This window comes from Lacerta agilis, chromosome 5 (assembly GCF_009819535.1).
Source record: "Lacerta agilis isolate rLacAgi1 chromosome 5, rLacAgi1.pri, whole genome shotgun sequence".
In the NCBI taxonomy this organism is placed as follows: Eukaryota; Metazoa; Chordata; class Lepidosauria; order Squamata; family Lacertidae; genus Lacerta; species Lacerta agilis.
The window spans coordinates 57,122,405-57,144,658 of NC_046316.1; the positions used below are offsets into that span (position 1 = coordinate 57,122,405).

Genomic DNA, 22,254 nt, shown 5'->3' on the forward strand with positions numbered 1-22,254 from the left:
TTCCTGTTTCTCCCCCCCCCCACGTTCACTGGTGTCAGGGGAGGTTTAAAGATTTAAAGACAGCTGGGGACAAGGGGCAAAGGCTCACCCTTCGTCCCCAGCTCCCTTCAAAGCAAGCAGGGATGAGCTGCTCTGAAGGGGTGCGTGGCGCTTTTGGGATTGGCGGGCGGCGCGGAGGATCCAGCAACATCTCTGCTGCTGCCCCACCTCCCGCCGAACTTGGTGGGGGGTGGGGGAGGCAGCGGGGAGCGAAGTGGATGTTGCTGGATCCTCCCTCAACCTCCGCTCACAGAATAAGCATGTTTCTGTGAGCAGAGGTGCGGGGAGGATCCAGCAACATCTCCGCTGCCGCCCCCACCTCCCGCCGCATTCAGCGGGGGGTGGGGGGAGGCAGTGGGGAGCGAAGTGGATGTTGCTGGATCCTCCTGCAGCCTCCGTTCGCAGAAACAAACATGTTTCTGCGAACGGAGGTGTGGGGAGGATCTAGCAACATCTCCGCTGCCGCCTTCCGCCAAACGCGGCAGGGATGGGGGTAGGCAGCGGGAGCGAAGCCTTCGCTCCATAAGATGCACCAACATTTCCCCTTCCTTTTTAGGAAGGAAAAAGTGAGTCTTATGGAGCGAAAAATACGGTAGATTTAGTGAATAATATAGTGGTTGTGTGGAATAGGCAAAATGTAATTGGGTCAAAGTAGCTAGCCATGTAAATCAGTATGCCCATATGTAGTTTGACTTGGACATGTAGTAATTGATATTTATATTACATTCCAGGAACTAAAGATTTTAAATAAAAACACATTACAACAAATTTCTCTGAATGGAACCAGTTACTTGAATTATGGCTTTGCAGAAAAGCTGGCTTCCTAGCAGTCTTCAAGGAGCCTGCTCCAGAGTAAGAAAGAAGCCCTGGGAGTTGCAGTCTGTAGAGATTTAAAACTAGTTTTGCTTCTAATTGTAAACAGTTAGTGTCTGGGGAAAATGCCTGGCTTTCTGAAGTTAGATGGGATTCATTATTTTCCACCTCGTTCTACAAATATTTTGGAGAGCTTCATCATTAAGTTACATTTTGCACTCTAAAGAGGTTATATGAGGGCACGTACATTGTTCCTAAGACATGCAGGGTTTATAATAAGAAAATAACAAAATTCAGAACAGTGCATTGAAGAATAAAATGGGTATTTCACTTCGGACATTTGTCTGCATAAAATTCATGTCTATTTCTACCCTTGCCAGTAAGGAAAGTGATTGCACATGAAGAATAAATATTAATAAGAGAGAATCCTGACTAGCAGCACAACCCTAATCATGCCTATTCAGAAGTAAGTCCTATTGAATTAACAGTAATGGAGTTTACTCTCAGTAGGGTTAAGATTGCGGCCTAAATAACAAGTGTTAGGATTTAGAAATATGTTGAACTTGCTCAGGTACAGATACCAGGTCTGTTAAACTATGCCATGTACACTTAAAGGCAGATTTCAGTGGTATAACATCTCACACCTAACCCCTAAAATGGGGCTTCTCTCAAGCAGGGAATGTGAAACATAGTATTCATCCGTGGACTAGTTTATGTGAAATCAAATTACTGATTAATCTGTTGCAGAGAATCGGTTTGAATTTGCAATCTTTTTACTAGTAATGTGCCTTTACATCAATATTCATTATAATCCATCAATATTCATTTACAGCAGGATGCTAAAGCCATGGCTTGTATAAGTGTCCAGAAGGAAATTAGTGTCCTAGGCCCATTGTTCAGCGTCTTTATAAACTATTTGGACAAAGGAATTGAGGGGGATGCTCATCAAATTTGCAGATGACACCAAACTGGGAAGCATAGCTAATGCCACAGAAGACAGAATCAGGACTCAGGATCACCTTAACAAATTGGGGAACTGGGCCCAGACTAACAGAATGAAATTCACTAGGGACCAATGTAAGGTTCTAAAGTTAGGTAGGAATAATCAGATAACACAAATATCAGATGGACACATGGCTTACCAGTAGCACTTATGAAAAGGATCTAGGGGTCTTAGTAGACAACAAGCTTAACGTGTCAACAGTGTGATGCAGCAGAAAAAAGCAAATGCTATTTTAGGCTTATCAACAGAAGTATAATGTCCAGGACAAGGGAAGTAATAGATCACTCTATTCTGCCTTGGTCAGACCACACCTGGAATACTGTGTTCAGTTCTGGGCACCAAAATTTAAGAAGTGTATTGGCAAGCTGGAACGTTTGCAGAGGAGGGTGACCAAGATGATCCAGGGTTTGGAAACCAAGCCTTCTAAGCGAGAGCTGAGGGAGTTCCAGGGAACCTGAAAAGAAGGAACCTAAGAGGAGACCTGATAGCCACCTGCAAATATCTATAGGGCTATCTCATGGAAGATGGAGCAAGCTTGTTTTCTCCTGCTCCATAGGGTAGGACTCGAGCTAATGGATTCAAGTTACAAGAAAGGAGATTCCGACTAAACATCAGAAGAGTAAGAGCTGTTTCACAGTGGAACAGACTCCCTTGGGAGGTGGTGGACTTTCCTTCCTTGAATGTTTTTAAATAGTGGTTGGATGACCATCTGCTACAAATGTTGTAGTTAAGATTCCTGCATTGCAGGGGTTGAACTAGATGACCCTTTGTAACTCTACAATTGTAACTCTACAATTTTATGATTCCTTGATTCAAAGGAACAATTCTGTGTACTTTTGCTATAATTTTACTATTTATATGGCCCTACAAATGTGAGGTCCAAGCACCTCCTTCCTTTCTCTCATTTTTGAATTCTACTTATTTCTGGTTCCCAAAGATCTAACAAAGCATCTTAAAAGGGAAATATACTGCACTATATTCTAATGGATCTTAGAAGTATTTATTGAGAATGTTTTTGGACTGCGGTTTTAACTGCAGGTGTCCAGAAATGTTTCATAGTTATACCTTGCTTTGGAAACAAAAGGTCATATACAGGGATTCCAAACCCATTTATGTTATATTTATCTTGTATGCAACTTTTAAACAGATGTTTTTGTGCCCTTGCTGATGCAGTTCCAGAATTGATGTTGGTAACACTGTTCTGGTTTTTTTTGGGGGGGGGATTTTCTGGTGTTCTAAATATATTAGAGTCTGATTTAGCATATTCATACAGTACATGGTAAAATAATTTTGTTAATTTCCCATTCATATATTTAGTAAGCATAACTAAAAATAAATTCTGATTTTATGTGCTATATAAATATATCAAAAAAATCAATTTGCCAAAAAAATATTTTAACTGAAAATGCACCATCTTATTTGAAATTTATATTTAAACAAATCCAAAACTTTAGTTGGAAATTATTTTTACTGTAACAGTTATAAATATTCCCCAAAATGGGAACTCTGTAGTACAGTGGAACAAAACATTCAAAAATTGAAGATCAAGGGGCGGTCCGCAAATTCCATTGAAAAAAATGTATAAAAACACCTTGGAAACAATTCAACTTCCGAGGCACGTTTGAAAACGAAAACATTCACTTCCAGGTTTTTGATGTTCAGGTTCCGAATTGTTCATCAATGGAGACGTTCGAGAACCGAGATTCCACTGTATATACCATATTTACTTTAGTGCGGCATTGAATTTAATGTGTATCTCAATTTTCAGAACCTTGAAACCAAAAAAGTATTTGCTGGCGAATGTAAACGTGCCATCAAATCTAATGCACACTTTAATTTTCGCAACATTATTTGGCCAAAAAAGGTGAGCATTAGATTTGAGTAAATATGGTACTTCCTTATATTGATTAAAGTTTAGGGGAAAATTAAGGCACAGGAAACTTATCATACTAATTTTAATGTACTTAAAAAACTACATCATATTTGACTCTTAGAGCTAGTCATCTGAAAAAGTTAAGCAAAACTTTGAAACTGCCCAATTTTCCTATATCAGACATTGCTTGAAATAGAAATATCTCTAGGATTTTTTTCCATTACACACAATTTTATGTGGGAACTTTGGTGGTAGAGAAGGAAAAATAAGTAGCAGTAACCTAAGTAGTGAAAGAGAAGAACACTAGTCATCTCTGCTTAATTCTTTGTAAGACTGTTCAGATGAGTGTGATTGGTTGGTCTGCACTTAATGCAGGTAATGTTATGTAAGGCTATTCAACAATCATTTATGAACTGAGTTTGTAGGCTGTAGAAAGCCAGTTTTAATACTAGTGTTACATGACTTCCAGCTTCATTGAGATGTTAAGTCTGTGTGAGTAGCTTGTCCCCTTTTTTCCATCCCTTTGGATACTCTACCACCAAAAATGAATGAAAAAAATAATTTGTTATTTTATAAAAAGTAAATGATATATATAAAGCAAATACATAGGGTTTTTTTTCAAAAACCAGATTGCCTAACAAAGTTTTCAAAAATCTTCAAAAAATTTTTTTACAAAAAGGCTTTTATTTTTACTTGTGTGTTGGCACTTTCAGCTTGCAATCACAGCAGTGTTGTGCAGCAGAACATTTGCCACTACTACATTTTCCATTGACAAAGACTTGTATCAAAGTTATTGTTGCAAAAAGAGAAATAAATCCATAGCATAATGAATGAATGAATGATTAATTTTTGTAAAGAATGTAGGAAGTATGTATGTGGTTGGCCTGGGTGACGTATTGATACATCACCCAGGATCAGTTTGAGGGCCAGAGTGTGATGGTGCCTTCACCCGGTGGTATATCACAGGTGAAACCACCACTGCTCCTGAGGTTTCACTGGCAATGTACCATTGGGTGAAGGTGCCATCACCCTCTGGCTCTCAAACCGAGGGAGGAATAAGCCACGAGGTACCTTGGCACACCAGGCATTGGTGGTAGAGGAAGTCCCTCCACTGCCAGAATGCGGAGGAACAAGCTCCAGCATGGCTTAGCATGTCATCTGAACCGAGGCTTATGCTTAAGCTGTCTTTGGGGTAACCACAAGCTGTAACCTCCTGGTGTGTAATTTATGCAACATATCTACAATGGACAACACTATAAGGCAGTGGTGGTCAAACTTGGCCCTCCAGCTGTTTTTGGACTATAACTCGCATCATTCCTAGCTAACAGGACCAGTGGTCAGGGATGATGGGAATTGTAGTCCCAAAACAGCTGGAGGGCCAAGTTTGGCCACCACTGCTATAAGGAGTTTCCTATGTTCCTAACACAGTACACTTTTATCATTTATAAACTGAACAAACTAAATGAAATCTCAGTTTATAAAGGACATAATAATATTTATAGGAGGATAGTACTACTGGTACTTATTGTTCATCATTTATATAAAACTTTTAATTTTATAGAGTACTCTGTAATCTCTATTGACACATTCACAACAGCTCTGAGCAAGACACTTGTTTCTTTGCTACAGATTGGAAACTGGGGAAGATTATCTTCTGTGACCAAGGTGAAGCTTGAACCCAGACAAGGCCTTTGGTATACCCACTGGCTTCTTAATCCATGTTAGCTATATTTTAGCTAAACAAGTAGCCTCTTACAGGTCTTTTACATTACATCAAAGTTGTTGAAATTCGACTTCTGAATTTTCAAGCAGAAATACAGCAGATGACTATTTTTGAAGTTAAGCATTTTAACACTGTTGTATTGCAACAGATGGTTAAATGGTTTCATACACATAATAACTGCAAAATTATTTCACTCTAGCCTGTTTCTTGAATCTTGTAAATTCTGTAATTATAAGCTGTTTAGAACAAAGATGGGAAATGGTACTTGTACGTACTAAATAACTGGAATCATCATTTTTATAGTTTGGTTGCAAAAGTAGTCTAGTCCCTTTTGTTTAGAAATGGCTCGCCATTGATATTATTGGGGTGACCCAGAAGTTTAGTACAGTATTCTTGCTTATTTCTTCTTACCAGTTTTATTTTAAACATACACCTTACATTTGCTCCCTGAAGGTAAAATAAAGGTGGCTGTCACAAAATATTCCAGAGAAATGCACATTTGATTTTGTTGGTGTTTCTAAAGGGGGTGTCATTGTCCCCATATGGCCTTTATATACACAGGATGGGCAGCATGGATGCATTCCTGTGCCAAACTATGAGACAGGGGGAAAGTTAAGTGTGTCCTGACAACCTTTACCAGCAGCCGCTTTACTTACCGGGCTGTAAGGGAAGGGGAAGGAGCTGAACTGGTATGTACTAGTCACTGGATGCAGCCATTATGGGATTCAAGGACTCTGACCATGCAGTTGTAGCTGGCTCCTTCCTCCTCAGTCCTCTTCCAGATACAGTATGTCATAGGATCTAATACCAGCGTTTACTACCTCTCTGTCTTCCAAAGGCATTATCAGAGTACAAGGACACGTTCCAGCCATGCAACAACACTTAGATGTGAGACGGGGCCAGTGAAGGGGATGGCCTTGGGAGAGCTCCAAGGCCAGAGAGAGGGGACAAAGAGCTGCATTTGGCTCTGAAGCTTGGGGTTTCCCACTACTGGGCTAGATGACACCCTGTATTTTCTTAGGAGAAAGATAAAAGCCCAGACTGATGAAACCATTTTTCATATGTATTTTTATTGATTTAAATTTGTATTCCAATTCTTCACTGAAGTCTTTGAAGTGGCTTATAACGTACACAATTCTGTTAAAAGCCTTACAGTGTAATAAGCATAAAAAAGAAGTTAATCCAAGAGAAGTGAGTGTGGTTGGGGGAAGAAAAGACATTAGAAAACAGAAATATAGAATACTGAGAAATATAGAATACCGAGCAGAGTGAAAATGTTTTTGTTTAAAAATAAAAAATCCTGCCACACATAGAATATGTTAATTTGGAAGGGAGCTGCAGAAGGGACTGCTCTGAGCTGTTCAGAAGTAGGTGTATAATGGGACCTTTGACTGCAGCCTCATCCCCTGAGTTCTCTCTTACAGTGCAGCTACTTCTGCAGTGCTGCTGTGATGGGAAAGGTGACATCATAGCTGAACCCAGGAGCTAGCAGTGATAGTGTATTTGCCTGCCTGCCTGCCTGCAACAGAACCATTTTAAATTCGAAAAAATAGCCCTAATTTAGCACTGACAATTGTTTAACAAACAAGAAACGAGCTTTCACTCTACAAGTAGAGTGTAAGAAAATTCATACGTTGTCCATCTCAAAAATCAAAGTCAATATTCGTCTTTGGTTGTAGCTAAATACTTAATATAGTATTACTAACTTGTGCATTGCCACCTACAAGGTAATTACTGTGTTACTTTGCTTCTGTGGTGTGTGAGATCAGTTACTAATAGTTTTAATTGACTCACAAGGGAGTACAAACCTATTCTGGGAAGCAATATCCTGTTTTCAGTATTGCATTGTACATTAGTTGTACAGGCCCTATTGATTGTTCAGCCACTCTCAGAAGCTGGGAGATAAGAGTGGGAGAGGAAATAATCTATAGCAACCCCTAAGTTGTGGAACTTTCCCTGCATGGATGCGTCTGGCATCTTCTTTATATAGCATTTGGCAAATGCTGAAGACACACCTCTTTACCCTTACTTTGGATAGCTGATAGGTATATTTTAGTTCCAACCTTATTTCTGTGTTTGTAAGTTGTTTTAACTGTTTTTAACATTGCGTTTTAGTTGTTGTAACGGCTCTGGGGTCTAAGGTGAAGGGTGGATTGATGATGATGATGGATGAAATATTTTCTTAAGTTTTAATTTCCCTGTTAATGATGGGCTAATGTTGCACATGTTAAAAAGCTGCCTTATTTATGTGAGAAATTCTAGTACTATTCAGTTTTCTTATATCTTGGCATTCCTAGTTGAAACCTTCATTTTTAATTGCTTTATTTTGATGTCTTTTGTTTTAGATCTTCCAAAGCAAAAGACACCATGGCTACAGAGATTGGATCACCGCCGCGGTTTTTCCATATGCCAAGGTTTCAACACCAGGCCCCTCGACAACTGTTCTATAAGAGACCTGATTTTGCTCAGCAACAGGCAATGCAGCAGCTCACTTTTGATGGAAAACGTATGAGAAAAGCTGTGAACCGAAAAACTATAGACTATAATCCTTCTGTAATCAAGTATTTGGAGGTATGTTCAGAACCTGTTGTACCTGCAATTGCTACAAAATGTTTTAGCTTAAAAGACAAAATAAGCAAAGAATTACTAAGCATGAATTTCTAGTTAGTAGAGATTTTGCCAAATATTTTGTGTAAAATAGCTTAAAATGCTGAGAGTAGCTATGGAAAAGGAGGGATTCTGTTCCCAAGTCTAAACCATTTCTCACTATGCACTTAAAAATGTCACACCAAAAATGCCCTAGAAAGAGGGCAAAATTTATACTTATTATCAGCCCTCAGAAGACTAACAGAAACACCAGTTCATCTTTCACATCAGGTATGTGAAACCTAGGGAAACGGCAACACTTAGAACTGTTGTTTACTTTTCCTGCCAGTGAGAGGTTACTTTCCTGCCCTCACTAATGAATGTTTAAGACTCAAGCACTAAGCTTTAACTGTGGTCTGATCTCTTTAGAGCACAGGTGTCTTAACCTGTGGGCCTTCAGATGTTGCCAGACTACAGCTTCCATCATCCTTGACCATTGACCATGGTGGTTGGCCTTGGGAGTTGGAATCCAACATATTTAGTGTGTCACAGGTTAGCTACTCCTGCCCCAGAACAGAAGTGGATTTAGGGGAGCATGACCAGTTCGCCCACACTGGGCACCAAGCTGACAGGGCACCACAGGAGGCGCTGCAACAATGACAAACAATGGAACACTAGAGGCAGGGGCGCCAAATTTTGGTGTCTCACAGGGTGCCACTGAATTTTTAAAGCCCAAAGTCCTCTATTGCCTGGAGGGTTTCCCATTCTGAGTGCGATGTGGGATTTTGTTTATCTTGTGGCCTGATTGGTAGCAAATTTGAAGAGGAAGGGATACTTTTTTTTTTTTTTACTTTGGGACATTGAGTTCAAGTTCTTGAACTGATTTGCACTGATTTGAAGAAGGAAATTGCCTGTTCCTTCTAGAAAATGAAACACGCTGCTTTCCTTTTCCAAAAATAGCACTACCCTGGAGGCACAGATAGGCAAACATTGGTTCTCATTTGGTACATGCTAGCTATCATGTTTTAACCAATACAGTAGTATTAATCAAAATGTTTTTTCATCTTTCCAGAACAGAGTATGGCAAAGAGACCAACGGGATATGCGGGCAATTCAGCCTGATGGAGGGTATTATAATGATGTAAGTACACATGTTTATTTATCCCCTGGACAGTAAAACATTTTTCTTCTTCCTGAAAGATTGAAAAATTGGTTTAAGCTGTAATTCTCTATTTAAGCGTGGGAGAAGTGAATAACAATATTAATTGTACTATAGAAACTTGATTTTACAAGTGGGTTTGAAAGAAGATGAATTGTTTTAGTCACATTCTAGTATGATGAGCCTGCTAAAGCTCTGGACATGGATTCAAAGATCCTATTATGTGAGCAAAAGGCACTTTGGCTCTGTGTGTATGTGTGGGGGGGTGCATGTGAGAACTGCTTCCATGGTTTTTATGGATGCAGAAGTGCTTTCTGTTCTCATGGTGGGATTTCTGGATCCAAGCCATATTGTAATATAATTCTGAAGATCAGAATGATGCTAGGTATGCTTTTGTAGTGTCTCCACCAAAACTGAGATTCTTTGGCTTACTCATTCAAGAACATAAGCTTGCAATCAATTTTTTAAAAGACTGTTTCCACATATTAACTTGTAACATTTTTTCCTCTCTTTTAGCTGGTCCCTCCTATAGGAATGTTGAACAATCCTATGAATGCTGTAACAACAAAATTTGTTAGGACATCTACCAATAAAGTAAAATGTCCAGTATTTGTTGTTAGGGTAAGTATAGTGTTACACTCCATGACACAGTGCTAAATTGCTAAGAATATAGCATGCTAGTAGTAGCTGTTTTACGGATTTTTTTAAGTTCTGTTTTTGTTTTAATCAGTGGTGTAATTCTGTTGTTTATCTTTTGTTGTTTGTTGCCGTGTACTGCACTGTAGACAGGGTGATTTATAGATACAATAGATACTACTACTACTACAGTCATACCTTGGGTTACGGCCGCTTCAGGTCGCGTGTTTTCGGGTTGCACACTGCACCAAACCCAGAAGTACCGGAACGGGTTACTTCCGGGTTCGGTGCTTCTCGCCTGCGCAGAAGCACCGAATCGCAACCCACACATGCACAGACGCAGAGCTGCAGGTTGCGAACGCGCCTCCTGCACGGATTGCGTTCGCGACCCGAGCATCCAGTGTACTACTACTAATATTAATAATAATAACTTTTCAGAATGGATATCTTTTTATGGGACACAGTGATAGTGCAAAGTATTTTTGTCAGAAACAGACAGATTATTCATCCAGTAGTATTCAAGCACTGGAAGCAGGGCATGGGACAACAAATAAATACCAGAATGTGGGATGGAGGGGTGTACAGATAGTGTGTAAGTGAACCCAATACAGGCAGAGCTTCAGAATACAACTCTGCAGACTACATGTTGTCTGTCCTTGCAATAGACTCTGCTATAATGGCAGGGCAACAATTTTGTGTTCTAATACATCTTAATTCTTGTCTTCCAGTGGACTCCAGAAGGGAGGCGCTTAGTTACTGGGGCTTCTAGTGGAGAGTTCACCTTATGGAATGGGCTTACTTTCAACTTTGAAACAATATTACAGGTAAATCACTATCAAAGCTGTCTTGATCAGTACTTATTTCAGTAATCTGCTTTCTTGCCACTAAACAGATGGAGAGTCAACACCGTTTTGAGCTTTATGCTTCTTGCCTTTGGCTATTGAGATTTTGATTGATTGATTAATTTAAATTAATGGCATTTTTTGTCATTCTCTGATAGGAAAGACATTTCCATTCCATTGGTGATTTAAAAAAATCAATTTTTTAGACACAATACTGACTCATTACTAAGTAATACTTACTATAACGCTGCTGAAGCTTTGATAACAGCCCTCACAAAATGAATGTATGGATCTATATATAAGGCATTGTCTTCATTCTTATATCTACCTAAATTGAAATTAGAAAAAAAAATCAAAAGAAAAGTGATGGTGCATGATATCATTTGAGTATGCTCACTAGAGGTCTTCCTTTATTTTTGACTTTGTAGGCTCATGACAGTCCAGTGAGAGCTATGACTTGGTCACATAATGACATGTGGATGTTGACAGCCGACCATGGGGGATATGTGAAATATTGGCAGTCCAACATGAACAACGTCAAGATGTTCCAGGCACATAAGGAGGCGATTAGAGAGGCCAGGTTTATACACAATATACCATTTTCTGTAGTTCCTATTTCCATGATTAGACTGTTTTCTAAGTGTATTCTGGGTGCAGATATGCATGGGTATTGTCAGATTCTGGGAAATGTTTTGCACCACATAAACGTATTTTCTTTTGTTTCCACAATTTCACTGATTTGCTGGCATATCTCTGAAATAGTGTTCTCCCGGTATCTGCCTCTGCAATATGTTAGAGATGTATTTGTCTGCTGCATTTTGCACTGGTATTGGTTTCTTTTTATATATGATCACAATGTGTATCAGTTACTCTCTTTTTTATGCTCACTGTGTACGATGACAATTTCATTCCAAATAAAGAATTCAGTATTTAATAATATAATTGAATAAAATATAATCCAGAAATAAAGCAGCTGCATAGTTCTCACAACATAAAAGAGCTAAATAAAGTGAAGAACTGCTTGGCTTGGTGAGTCCAAGATTTACAGTAGCATGTAGGACCCACATCAATTTCCACATCCAGGTCATGATTAATATTGAATGGGTTATTCAAGTTTGGAATCTAAAGCTGACAAGGCAACTTTAGGACATCTACCTGGTTCAGTGTCAAGTGTTCCAATTGTGCAAATGTATGTTTAATATAACAAGTGAACTGAGATTTCCTTGCTGAGATGCATGTGAAGAATGCTTACAGTCTTTAGCAAATGATGCAAGTGGAAGAAATGCTAATCATTAAAAGTGTGTCTGAAGAGGAGCTGAAGAAGAAACTAGACCTATCTAAAAGGTTTTGGTGCTGTCCATTGGAGAAGAAGATTCATTACGACAGAAGCACTTTCTGCTGAATTTATCATTTTTCCTTTTGATTCAGGATTTTCTGGCAAACTTTAACAAGATGTGACCTACATAGGTGTATGCTATTATATCTGTGAAGTGGATTTCTCCAAACAATAAGTTTATCTCACATATAAAACATTCCAGAAATTTCAGGGGGAACGACTGTTTGAATAATCTCAACAGATCTTTCCTTGATTCTTCACTGCATCACAAAGGATGTGGCTCCCCATCTGTAACTGATGATGGTCCAACCAAATGCCTAACATAGCTCAATAAGAAACTGATGCCTGGCTCTCCACAATTTACAACAAGCTTTTCAAGTTCTGAAGCATATTCTATGACGAATGTTTCACTGGAGTGGCAAATCTTCTCAGTAACTTTTTTCTGCATATATAGGCCATATGATATGTTTTTATTCTTATTTTTAGTAAGCAAGTATTTTCAGCTGTCTCCCCCACCCCCTTGTATTTTGAAATGTTATCTGTGGATGAAGAAATAAGCTTAGTATTAACTCTCCTGGGATTGCCTATTTCCATCCTTCTTTCAAAAGCATGGAATGCATGCTTTTATCAGTTTCACGTTTTATACAGATGATGCAGAGAATTGCAAATCTATTCAACTGTGGGTGGAACAGTGCAAAGTGTAAGTTCCCCTTTGGTTGGGGAACAAAATGCAGGAAAAAGTGCTTTTGCTGCATCAAAGTACAGAGCTGAGCTCTCAGTTATGCGAACGGACTCAATTATGTCAACGGATTGAAGTTTATTTTTCCAGGCACAATATGTTCCAGTTTCTCCATCAGTATATTAACACTTTAGCTAAATTTTGCCCTGTCTGAGAAGTTTAGATATGTTAAATGCTGACTTCTTTCCCCTGCTGTGTGTCTTCATGTAACAGTTTCTCACCCACGGATAATAAATTTGCTACATGCTCTGATGACGGCACTGTTAGAATCTGGGACTTTCTACGTTGCCATGAGGAGAGAATTCTTCGAGGTATGTGTACAAGAAAGTACTGATTGAGATATATGAATAGAGGGAAATTATTTGTAGTTGCCTACATAAGGACTACACAAAAACCTCCAATTCTGGCACCCCATCCTTAATAATTCAATCAGTTGTATCACAAGGTTTACAAACCCATTAGTTACCATGATCTGTTTATGATCTGTTTAAATTGCTTTAACATTGGAGCATTGTGTACTATGATTATTCCCTACTCCTAGGACTGTTGTAACGTCTGTGTAGGAAAGCAAGCTGAATGCCCAGTTTCATGTGCCCATTTCTGTATATAACAACTGTAATGCGTAATACCAGAAACACTTTTTCAAGAAGAAGGGGTATTTCCCTCAAAAACGTAACTTGTTGATGCTATCCACCTTATGGAAAGTACAGCTTTTCATCAAGTAAATGCCATATAAGCACAGCATCCTTGGAATCCCCTGACTTCCCATGTGGCGTGGACACTACAAAGTTTTAGGGAATGAATTACTGTTTCTAACTAATAGCATAAAGTTAGGTAAAATACATCTTTTACTGAGAAGAAATAAAGTTGTCAACATATTAATAAACTTATTTGACAAGATTTATATACTGCTTAATTGATTAAAAAAACCTCTTAAGTGGTTTACATTACAAAGTTCTGAAATACATACTAGACAGCGAGGAGCAGGGATTGTAGCAATGCTGCCTTCATTTTCATTACATCACATGGTATTTTAGTATTCATTCATTTTGTAGGAAAATTTACCTAGTAATTTTTTTAGCTTTGTAGCCTGGCTTGATGTCAATACAGAAAATAAATAGCAAACATTCAGAGACTATTACACTTTAGGAAGTAAAGAGTTTGTGGTTTGGTTTTGTGTTTGACTCTTGATGCATTATTACCTAATACTTTTAACTCTGAAGAAATCCTGAACTCTATAAACTTTTATTTTGGGCTTCAATCAGGTTCTCCTGAATTACTTTAGGAAATAGAAATCATTCTTGAGAAACATTTCTTCAGAATTATATCTAAAACAGCCCCCCTCCAGTTTCTTAAGTTTTCATAATTGTTAGATGATACACAGGATACAATCCAGACATTGAGCTCTGTCTCCCTTTTCGTAGGCCATGCATATACTACCTCCATTTGAAATATAAAAGTGGAAGCAAAAGAAATAAACATGCTAAATTTGTTCAGTTACAGTCAAAACAAAATAAAAAATTCCTTCCAGTAGCACCTTAGAGACCAACTAAGTTTGTTCTTGGTATGAGCTTTCGTGTGCATGCACACTTCTTCAGGTATCTGAAGGAGTGTGCATGCACACGAAAGCTCATACTAAGAACAAATTAGTTGGTCTCTAAGGTGCTACTGGAAGGATTTTTTTTTTGACTATGGCAGACCAACATAGCTACCTACCTGTAACTTCGGTTACAGTGCTGCCAAACACTGCTTTTGTTCTTAAAAACTTTGGGGCAGTTGACAGAAGCATATGCGGATGTACTTCCTCCCTTACCTACTTAGAGCCTGATACTGGGTTCATTCTGCTACAAAATAACTTACCTTGCAATCTAATTCTATGCATGTTTACACAGAAGTAAGTTCAGCTGAGTTCTGTACGACTGTATACATTTGAGGCTTGAAAGATGCAACCTCATCTTATTCCCCCAGCCATTAGCAAACTCCTGCAGCCTATCCTGCAACCATTTCCAAGCAGATTTGGGGAGAGGATGCTGATGGGTGCAGAGAGAAGGGGAAGGCTGGAAAGCCCTGTTCCATGAACAGAACAGAAATTAGAATTTAAACTGTTAGGATTTGGCATATAGCTTTATTCTCTCCCCCCCCCCCAACCACCACCTTTATAAATTAAACATAAAGATCCATTTAAATTGGGGTTTTGGCACATAACTGCTTTGGTAGCCCTGTATAATGACCTCTGTCTGAGTTAGGGGTGGGTGGCACCGCTTTACAGTGGTTCCGGTCCTACTTGGATGGACATTTCCTGAGGGTGATGCTTGTGTAGTTCTTTTCAGCCCCGTGGAGCCTTCATAGTGGATTTCTCAGGGTTCATTTTTATCCCCTGTGCTTTATAACATCTACATGAAACAACTGAGTGGGGTTATCTGGAGTTTTGGAGTATGTTGTCAGCAATATGCTGATGACACACAGTTCTACTTCTCCTTTACATCTGCAGGTTGTCATGCCTCAGTAATGGTCTGGATGAGAGCCAACAAACTGAAGCTGAATCTAGATAAGACTGAGGCACTGTTGGGGGGTGGGATTCCCTAGACTGGATGGATGGGTAATTGCCTGCTCTTGATGTGGTTACACTTCCTCTGAAGGAGCAGGTACGCAGCTTGGAGGTACTTCTGGATCCTTTGCTGTCACTTGAGTCTCAAGTGGTCTTGGTAGTGCAGAATGCCTTCCACCATCTTGGGCTAGTGTCCCAGCTGCACCCCTGTCTGGACAGGGATAGCCTAACTACTGTTGTTGACGCTGTGGTAACCTTTAGGTTAGATTACTGCAATCCATTATACGTAGGGCTGCCTCTGAAGACAGTTCAGAAACTTCAGCTGGTGAACAATTCGGCAACCAGGCTGCTCACCAGGTCAAGACAGTTTGAGCATATTACACTGATTCTGGCCTAGTTGCCAATTAGTTTCCAGGCCCAGTTCAAGTGCTGATTTTGACGTATAAAGCCTGAAATGACTTGGGACTGCAGTACCTCAACAACCACCTCTCTCCATATGAATCTACCCGGACCCTGCAATAATCATGTGAGGCCCTTTTTCATGTGCCTCCTGCACAGGAGGTCTTGAGGGTGGCAACACAAGGATGGGCTTTTTCTGCAGTGGCTCCCCATTTGTGGAATGCTTTCCTCAGGACAGGGTTTGCCTGGCACCTTCATTATACACCTTTAGGTACCAGGTGAAAACATTCTACTTCAACCAGGCCTTTGGCTGACTAACGTTCTATTTTAAATGTGTAGGGTGTGGGGGGAGCAGGGGTTACTGGTTAATTTTGTTCTTGTTCTTTTAATTACGTGTTTTTATCTTGCATTTTTATGCTGTGAACCACCCTGAGATCTACAGATGAAGGGCGGTATACAATTTCAAAATAATAATAATAATAATAATAATAATAATAATAATAATAATAATAATTGCAGTTGATGCAAACTTCCATCAAATTGTGTTAGACTATATAGTCTGTGACCCTTTAGGTGTTGGATTCCCAACTCCCAACTTCAGTCCCATTCAGCATCAGCAGACAGAGATGATGGGACTTTGAGTTCAACAACATACATGGGGGAGGCACAAAGGTTCCCCATAGCTACACATAAAATGTTTTTGTTTAAGGAAGCTTACTTGGGTCATAAATAGAACAACTTGTGTTTATTAGAGCCTTCTTCATATATGTATGTAATTCCTGCTAAGTAAAAAAAAAAAATCCTGCTCCTTCCTACTTGTGAGTAGAAAAGATTGACCTTGGTACAGGTCTTCCTCCATGCTTTTGGTATATAAAACCTTTAAATCAGGGATTTCCAACCTTTTTGGGCTCAGGAACATTTGGAAATAGAGGCATATAGAGAGGTATTCTTGGCTTTAGATTTCCTGACAGTCTAAACTTGTGGATACAAAAGCATTTTTGTTTAAGAAGGCAGTAAAATAATAGATGCACAGGCTTAGCTGAATAATTCGGTTGACTGTTTCATTGGAATTTTGTTCATTTCCCTGAGCATAATAACTTAAGAAATCTAAATAATTCTCAAACATTTAAAAGAGCTGCAATTCATGATTGTTCTTGTATTTTGAAAATCATAAGGCTGCTGTTGTTGGTAAAGTTGCTCACATAAGAGTAATACATCTTAAGGCAAATGTGTCTTTCAAGTTCAGTTATATATATTATTTATATTTATATACTGCTACTGCTGCTACTAACTTTGTAAACCACCTTGAGGTTTTTTCTTCAATCAAGTGGAATATGAATATGAAATAAATAACTGCTATTCTGCTGCTAACTACTGCTACTACCAAGTACTTTTTGAACTGAAAGTCTCAGACACTTGATGCTTGTTTCTTGCACAAGTATTGATTTATCCATATGATGGATGACAAGTTAGCACAACAACTGCAGTTACTTATATGGCTGGCAAATCCCTTGTTTAGAGTTGGACTTGACTTGCACACCTCAAAATGTTTTTATTAAGAAATCTACTTCCAGAGGTTCAAAACACGGCAGGATTCACCTAATGCTCCCTGTCAGTGGAAGCAATTCTCTCTGCATGCACCCCAAATTGGCTCAATGTGAGAGGTCAGAAGAAACACCCAGAGCAGCTTATGCAATGTTTGCATAGACAGGGTGTTTGTTTTAGCACAATGTTGAATTCCACCCATATTCCTGAGTTTCATTTCTATGAGAAATAAAAACAGACTTTAGAATGCCCAAGGTTAATGGGACAGATTTATGGAGCTCTAGTATCATTTTCTCACCTGCGTAAACAGGGTGATGGATAGTGCTCACCCCCTAGATGCAGAGATCTTTTCCTGTCATAGCTAGGGATCAAGTAGATCAGGGGTGGAGAACCTTTTTGGCCCAGTAGACCAGATCTTTCTCCCACCCCCACCCTCATCAAGGGATCACCAACTAGTCAGTCATCTGACATACCGTAATATACTCGAGTATAAGCCGAGTTTTTCAGCACATTTTTGTGCTGAAAAAGCCACCCTTGGCTTATACTTGAGTGAGGAGAGTGGCAGTGGTGAGAAAGGAGCCCTTTCGGGCCGCTGCTCCCGCCACCACCGCCCGCCTCTCACAATGGCAGGGATCGGAGTCGTGGTTGGGAGAGGCGCTGCGCTGTGGCTCTCCCAACCGCGGCTATGATCCCTGCTCTTGCAAGTGGCGGTGGTGGGGGGAGCAGCCGCTGACACATGCACATGCACACCCGGCTTATACTCGAGTCAATAAGCTTTCCCGGTTTTTTGTAGTAAAATTGGGTGCCTCAGCTTATATTTGGGTCGGCTTATACTCGAGTATATACGGTAATTACATCAGGTGATTGACTCCTGTCAAAGTGCATCACTTTCCACAGTGCTTCACAAATATTTAACTATCAGCTGGTTGTCAGGTGCTTGGGGGGGGGGGCTGAAAAGGCCTCAGAGGCCAAATTGAGAGGTCTTGCAGGCCAGAGGGTGCCTACCCCGGAAGTAGATGAAGGAAATTTATTGCATATTCTATTCATGTAAAGTTAAGTTATAAATGATCAAGTGGGCACAGTATTGTAGGAAATCATACCTATGTATACTTGAGGGACGCTTTGGAATAAGGTACATAGGTTCTCCTTAAATATGATAATAAGATGAAACTTTTAAAATAATGCTGTGTGGCATATAACTCCTGAAGTTATAAGCAAAATAAATAAAAAATATTTCAAATACATATTGGAAGCGTCAGAAAGAACAAGGAAACTATTCCCACATGTGGAAGTGTAATTTGTAAGCAATATAGGGGAATGTTTATAGGTTTTCTATAGTATTTATTTATTTATTTATTTATTTATTTATTTATTTAATTTGTATACCACCCTTCATTCGAGTAGTTATGACATCCCAAATGACACTGTACTCGTATTATTAAATTATACTAATGACTCAATAAAGAAAGAACAAGGAAATGGAGGTCTCAAGTCACACCTAGTATTACTGAATGAATAGATCAAATTAGGCAATTCACTTTACTGTCTTTTTGGCACATTCTTCTGAAGTCCAAGGAACCGGGACAAAGGTGAAATGATTCTGTAACAAACTGGATCCTGTTTCTCAAGTATTGTTAAAAGAACTTTCTTCTCCCAATGATACAGTACAGCTTTGAAATGTTCTGAATTTTAAAAGAACCAGTTTTGTTTTCATTTATCAGTCTCATATTGTTACTCAAATTAATTCATAAGCACTGTATTTAATGAATTTTCCCATTTTTATGAAAAATCCATTTTACAAAAAAAGCTCCAAACCAAAAACACCCTGAGCAATATTCTCTCCCTTTTAAACATTACCAGAATGCAGACATCTATTCAGTCTAAGGAGAGAATGAAATTTCTGCCAAACTTATCTTCTATCTTATCATGAAACAGCTGCATTATAAGGGGGGGGGGCTCAAAGTGTAGTAGAATCCAGCAGATAAAGTTTTATCAGACCTTTTGGTGTTAAGTTTCCAATCTTCTGCTAGTATTGGTACCCTGTTTTCTGATGCTTTGTCTGTCTACCTAGTCCTCAGTTTTAGCACACTTTCCATCGTCATTGAGTTATACATGAGTGTCAAGGTGCCTATTGCTTCTTATTCTGCAAGCTCTACTTAGCCACTGGCTGAGATACAGTGATGTCTTGGAATATTCACAAACATAATTTCTCAAGGAAAGATGGCAAAACAAAAGTCAAAGGAGCAGAAATTGGAAAGTAATAGAGAAAAATAAATTAACCATCTTTCCAATATGTCCAGTATTTATATCACAGAATACCAAGTACTATACCTTATCGCTGTACACTAAATGCCAGTTTCTGGAAGATGTAGATTCAGGCTTGGGGGGGGGGGAGAGTGAAGGTTGAGGGACAGCCATTGGGAATGCCTCTTTATGTGCCTTTGCATACTTGATTCTTGGATTCTTAAAGTTTATGACAGAACATGGGTGTACAGTCAGTCTCATGGATATGCTTAGTCCAGACCCTTTAGAATTCTCTATGCACAGCCAGTCCAGACACTAGTGCACTGGTTCTGACAATTCATCCCTTTAGAAGGTAGTCCTCCAAACTGTCACACAAAATGCATTAAAGGAGTTTAACCTTGAAGTTATGAAGACATGAATGAAGATTTCTAGGTTTACATCTGTGAAAAAATACCAGTTTTTCTCAGCAATTAGACTGACAGAAAACACCCTTGTCTCTTGTGTTATCTAGGTTCTGTGAACCTGAATGATCAATTGGAGCCAAAACACTGTCAGTGCTGGGAATCCTGATACCCTTCCATGTCACAAAGCCTGCCCATTGACATATGTGCAGTCTTACCTGTATCCAGTCTTCAGCCATACCCAGATAGTTGGAGTGCACAGGGACTGTTCAACCCAAAACAAATGAAAAGGGGAGGTGGGAAAGCTGAATCTCATTAGCATCCTAATGACATCCAGTGCTATGCTTCCATATCATTTTATTCAGAAATATCAAATGCATACTGAGCAGAAATGGCAGCTAGAGTAATTACTCACCACCACACTCCACTTCCTGCTAAGAACAAGCCAAATATATTGTTTTTCTATTGTGATTTCTATGAGTTATCTCCACTAAAAAGAGCAATTTGCTTGAAATGTATTGGGAACTGGAATTGTTCCAGCAAACCTCTGTTCATAGCTATTCGCCAAGTGTAGCAATGCTTCTATTTTGCTCTCATCCTACATATTCACATAGCTGCATGAGTGCAGGCAGAATTTAACTGCATTTAAATTCTGACTTTTTCAGGTGACTTCCCACATAATGGTTGTTGCATACGGTTAAATAAATGAGAATAGTGATCTAGTTCAACAACATTTACAAATTTCAACTATATGGTTTACAACATTTTTGGTTCACAATGATTTTTAATTTGGCTAGATGAGACCAATTTATTTTTGTGAGTGTCCTGTTTCAAAATAAACTCCAAAGAGTTATTTTAAAACTTGCAGTAAATGCCAAGTGTGTATGAATAGCACTCTGTTAGGAGTTTTTCCCCCAGTGGTAGTTACAATGACCACAAAGGACTGCCATCTCATTAAAGAAATCTTAGTTGCTTTAAATTTGCTTATGAGTAAACAGTTACAGGTAGGTAGCTGTGTTGGTCTGCCATAGTCAAAATAAAAATAAAAAAATCCTTCCAGTAGCACCTTAGAGACCAACTAAGTTTGTTCTTGGTATGAGCTTTCGTGTGCATGCACACTTCTTCAGGTATCAAGAAGAAACTTAGTTGGTCTCTAAGGTGCTACTGGAAGGATTTTTTTTATTTTTTGTTCTGTTTTGATTATCAGTAAACAGTCATTCTGAAGAAAAATGCTGCTTACTATGTTCTAGATACTGTCTGTATATTCACAGTATGGGAAGGAAGGGAGAATACCTCTTTTAAGACAGTCCTTGACATCCATGTTTTTGTACATCCTTGTGTGAAAAAGGAATCTTTGGGTGCTCCAGATTATTTGATTAACCAACTAGTTGGAAAAACACTGCAATCTTAGATATTTGGCATACTAGGGCCAATAAAATTAGAATTTATGTGGAGAAAAATTATATTTTAAACATCAACATAAAAATCAAAGCTGCCCCTAGAAATACAGGAAGCAGTCTTATACCAAGTTATGTTATTTGTCCAATAAGTCCAGTATTATATATACTGACTGGCCATGGCTCTGTATTGTCTCAAGAAGAAGTCTTGCCCATCAGCTGCTACCTGATCCTTCTTGCTAGAGATACCAGGGGTCGAACCTGAAACTTTCAGCCTGCAAAGCTGAATGTTGTGTATGTACACACCATACACGTAAAGCACGTAACTGCCTCAAAACAATCCTGGGAACTGCAGTTTGTTAAGGGAGCTGGATATTGTAGCTCTTTAAGTGGGAACTACAGTTCCCAGGATTCTTTGAGGGAAGCCATGTGCTGTAAACATAGAGTATCTACCCAGTCATAGTGTATAATTTTTATTCTGTTTGTCATCATCCAGTGACCCAGAACGCTGAGGTGCTACCCAGTTACAGACATTGTTACCTGTGAAACACTCACCCTTTTTTTATTTCTCTTGGCCCCTCCTTCCCAGCCTCTGCTGGTTTATTGGGGGGTATTATTAAATAATTATTAAATATAATTAAAGAAGCATGGATTGGGGAAAACAGACTAAACACTGAGGAATGCAGTTAGCCCTGCATTCTACATGGTAGTGCCTGGTGATGAGTAATACACTTTTCTTTTTCCAAGTGCTTCTGTTGAATCATCTTTAGAATTTCAGAGGAAAGTTGAGCCAAACTGTTCCCACTCAGTTAATAGGTTTCTGGAGTATATGATATCCAGAGGTGTTTTTGGAGGGGGGTACCTCGGAACGAAATAATATTTTCAGATTTGACTTTTGGCTTATGATGACAACACTGTGCTAGACATTATAATGGAAACCCTGAATTCTAGTCATTCTACTAGGACGTTTT

The 22,254-nt window shown here is 39.1% G+C and overlaps 1 protein-coding gene across 1 annotated transcript in view; it reads left to right on the forward strand.

Annotated features, from left to right (window-relative positions):
* Window positions 1–22,254, forward strand: part of WDR33 (WD repeat domain 33) — a 48,641-nt gene that overhangs the window by 4,128 nt on the left and 22,259 nt on the right. Inside the window, exons 2-7 of the mRNA XM_033149972.1 lie at window positions 7,797–8,022; window positions 9,110–9,178; window positions 9,713–9,817; window positions 10,561–10,656; window positions 11,103–11,254; window positions 12,963–13,060. Coding sequence (XP_033005863.1) covers window positions 7,819–8,022; window positions 9,110–9,178; window positions 9,713–9,817; window positions 10,561–10,656; window positions 11,103–11,254; window positions 12,963–13,060 — 724 coding nt within the window. The 5' untranslated portion in view covers window positions 7,797–7,818. The remainder of the gene's footprint in view (window positions 1–7,796; window positions 8,023–9,109; window positions 9,179–9,712; window positions 9,818–10,560; window positions 10,657–11,102; window positions 11,255–12,962; window positions 13,061–22,254) is intronic.